The 2,941-nt window shown below is 36.0% G+C and overlaps 1 protein-coding gene across 1 annotated transcript in view; it reads right to left on the bottom strand.

Moving 5' to 3' along the window:
- The window catches only part of SRPK2 (SRSF protein kinase 2), a 101,071-nt gene that overhangs the window by 97,627 nt on the left and 503 nt on the right, over positions 1-2,941 (bottom strand). Inside the window, 1 exon segment of the mRNA XM_026866468.1 lies at positions 2,884-2,941. Coding sequence (XP_026722269.1) covers positions 2,884-2,921 — 38 coding nt within the window. The 5' untranslated portion in view covers positions 2,922-2,941.

Genomic DNA, 2,941 nt, shown 5'->3' with positions numbered 1-2,941 from the left:
GGGGGTGGGGGGTGGGGGGGTGGGGTGTAAAGGAAAGGAAGGATGAATCTCACTACGAAAAAAGTCTCAGGTTTGTATTAATTTACATTTCAAGTCTGCAATGTCTGTAACATCTCAGAGGATCCTCAACAAAAGGGTCCATTTCACTTTCTTGCTAATTATCTCCTAAAAGCCTCTTAAAAACATAACAACCAACTATTCTAAGAGAATGCTGCAGGATTTTTAACATGCTGAGCTTCCATAACAGACAAACCATCTATTATATTCTGGCTTCCTTCTCATCATTTTTTCCCTCTACGATAGGATTACATGTTGAACTTGCCAAGTGAGCAGGAAAACGTACGAACGCTAAACTGTCTTGTAAAAACAAAGACCAGCGAAAGAAAGAGGCAAGTAATGGGCTTCTCTCTCATTCCTTCTCTATTCTCATTTCATCAGTTTCTGTAAATGCACAGAGCACCTCCTCTCCTCTCCCCTCCCCTCCTGCTATGCAAGCACTGTCTAGCAGCCTCTGCTAATGTGGAAAACAAAAAACAAGCCATGGACTCTTTCAGATCTTCCACCTGGCATTTCCACCCAGAGAACTCGAGCTTCTCGAAGTCCAACCACTAGGAGGAAGGGTAAAAACTGATAATAATAATTATTAAAAAAAAATGCAAGTATGAATTCCCTTCCTGTGTTTGTCAAAAACATATATTTTCATGTCTGTACAGTATGAACACACACTGCAATTTTGCTATACAGCAGATTAAGGACAGTTTAGTAGCTTAAATTCTCAATACTATAATTTTGTTTTTCTTGAAACATCTTATACGGTAATTTTGAAAGGGCCTGGAAAGGAACTGGCAGCTAATAGGATAGACAGCACTGTTTCATAACAGCTTGGGGAAAAAAAAAATCAGTCTATTTTTAGATAGGTGAAAAGAATGTGGTTATTTTAAAAAAAATCTCAGATAATATATAAAATTGTTTTAATTTATAACTGACCACGTTGTGCAGCTGATGTGTCAAATCAAGCTCCAGGTGAACAGTACCACATATTTAAATCCTCAAAAGAAATCTATGTGCATATACAACATTCACATTTTAATCTTTACTGCAAGATAATGCATCATGCTTATAAAAGCTTACTTTTTAATGAATGGCATTTAAATGGATCCCAGACAAGTGCATCTTCTTCTAATTATGTGTTATAATCCTTCACAGAGACCTATTCATCTAAGACTACCATTAGTTCAACTATGAGCAGGTTTCGCTCAAAAACAGACTGCTCAGTATTAGGGTGCTGCATAACATTCATATTAATAAAATAAACATCTATAGTATATACTGAATTCCCCCACAGCAGTGCCAACAAAAGCCTTTCTAAAAATCAAGTTAACACCTGTTTCCTATACTATATTCACCCCATCATCCTCTTATCACCACCATTTTATTAGCCTTGTATTTAAAAATTTTAGGCATCAGGGTGGGATAGAGACAAACAAATAAACATTAACATTTTCTTTCATAATTCTTAATTTTTAATAAATAAATAAATAAAATATCTCTCAAAGCTATTCTTATATTTCTCCATTTTGGAAAGGTGACTTAACAACTCATTCCCCCCCACCATTTTCTATATCTCTCATTGCTGATATTTTGTTATACTACAGCTGGTGAAAGGCAATGCAGTTTGCTTCTACAAATCTTACACAAATATACTTATAAATCAAACTAAACCACTAATTTTGTTTTTTAAAACCATGCATGCCACACAGCAGTTGTTCATTTTCAAAGATGTCTTTTAGCCTGTCTCCTTAAGATAGCTTTCAATGCATTATATCTTTCTATGCTGAGCCATTTAATAAAATGTACTTTAGATAATAATTTCAGCATGCAGTTTGAGTGCTTAAAATTAATTATTGTATTTTGTTGCCAACGTCCAATATTATAATGGCAAAATAGAACAGAAGACCATCTGAATGCATACAGCTGAAATGATTACTGTAAATAATTTGTGAAAAAAATGATATTATGTTGCTCTGTATTTAAGCAATTTTGAAAATAAAAATATCTCCTAAAATTCAGTTGCAAGCAAAACAGAAGTAAGCAGGGTTGGATCATTTAAAAATCAAGAAAATGATCACCAGGAGGTTATTTCACATCAGAAAACTTAATGTGCATTTAGTATCTCGAACTATTTCTTTAAAATGAAAACAGCTACTTGAAATTGTAATAATCTGATTGACAGATAAAATAATTGCTTTAAAAACACTTCTGAGTCATTTTGTCCTTACCTGCAGGCATGAACCATTACTGCATGCAGCGACTGCTCCATTTCCTAGCACAGACTTGAACAAGGATCACATCTATCTTACAGAATGTGACTAATTGGAGGATTTGCGATTCCTGAGCTACTTTGCAAAGGACACTCCCTTTCCACATAACAGGACACGAAAGAAACGCTTCACCAAGTTATATTTCCTATGCACCTAAATCGAAAGGAACCCTTTGCAACCGTGGAACGGTTTCCTGCAACACAACAAAAACGCGAGGTCTTTAAAAACGAATTTAGAAATCGAGATGCTGTTCGCATGACAGTGAAAAGGAGCAAGGTCTGCAACACCAGCACACACAAACCAGCAGCCTGCTGTAGTACGATTTGCATGCTGCAGCCCAGTAGGCTTCATTTAAAAAAAAAAAAATAAAAAAAAAAAAAGAAATCTCTGAAAAAATGCACAAAGCGTAACCAAAAAGAGAGGTTCGATGGATACGGTACAATAACCGGCATGCAATACGTACACAATGCTAGCGAACTTGACAAGGAAAAGAAAAAAAGCCCTGCGCCGCTGCTTGGCAATGCTACACCATGAATCGTTCATGCAAAAGATGCAGCTGTACCTTTCTGAAGAGGACGACTTCTCAGAGTTAACTGACATCAGCAGCTCAATCTTCTGCT

The sequence above is a fragment of the Athene cunicularia genome, assembly GCF_003259725.1.
Source record: "Athene cunicularia isolate RWA chromosome 1 unlocalized genomic scaffold, athCun1 chr1_part2, whole genome shotgun sequence".
NCBI lineage: Eukaryota > Metazoa > Chordata > Aves > Strigiformes > Strigidae > Athene > Athene cunicularia.
The sequence above is the reverse complement of the archived record's forward strand: the minus strand, read 5'-3'. Positions and strand labels throughout refer to the sequence as shown.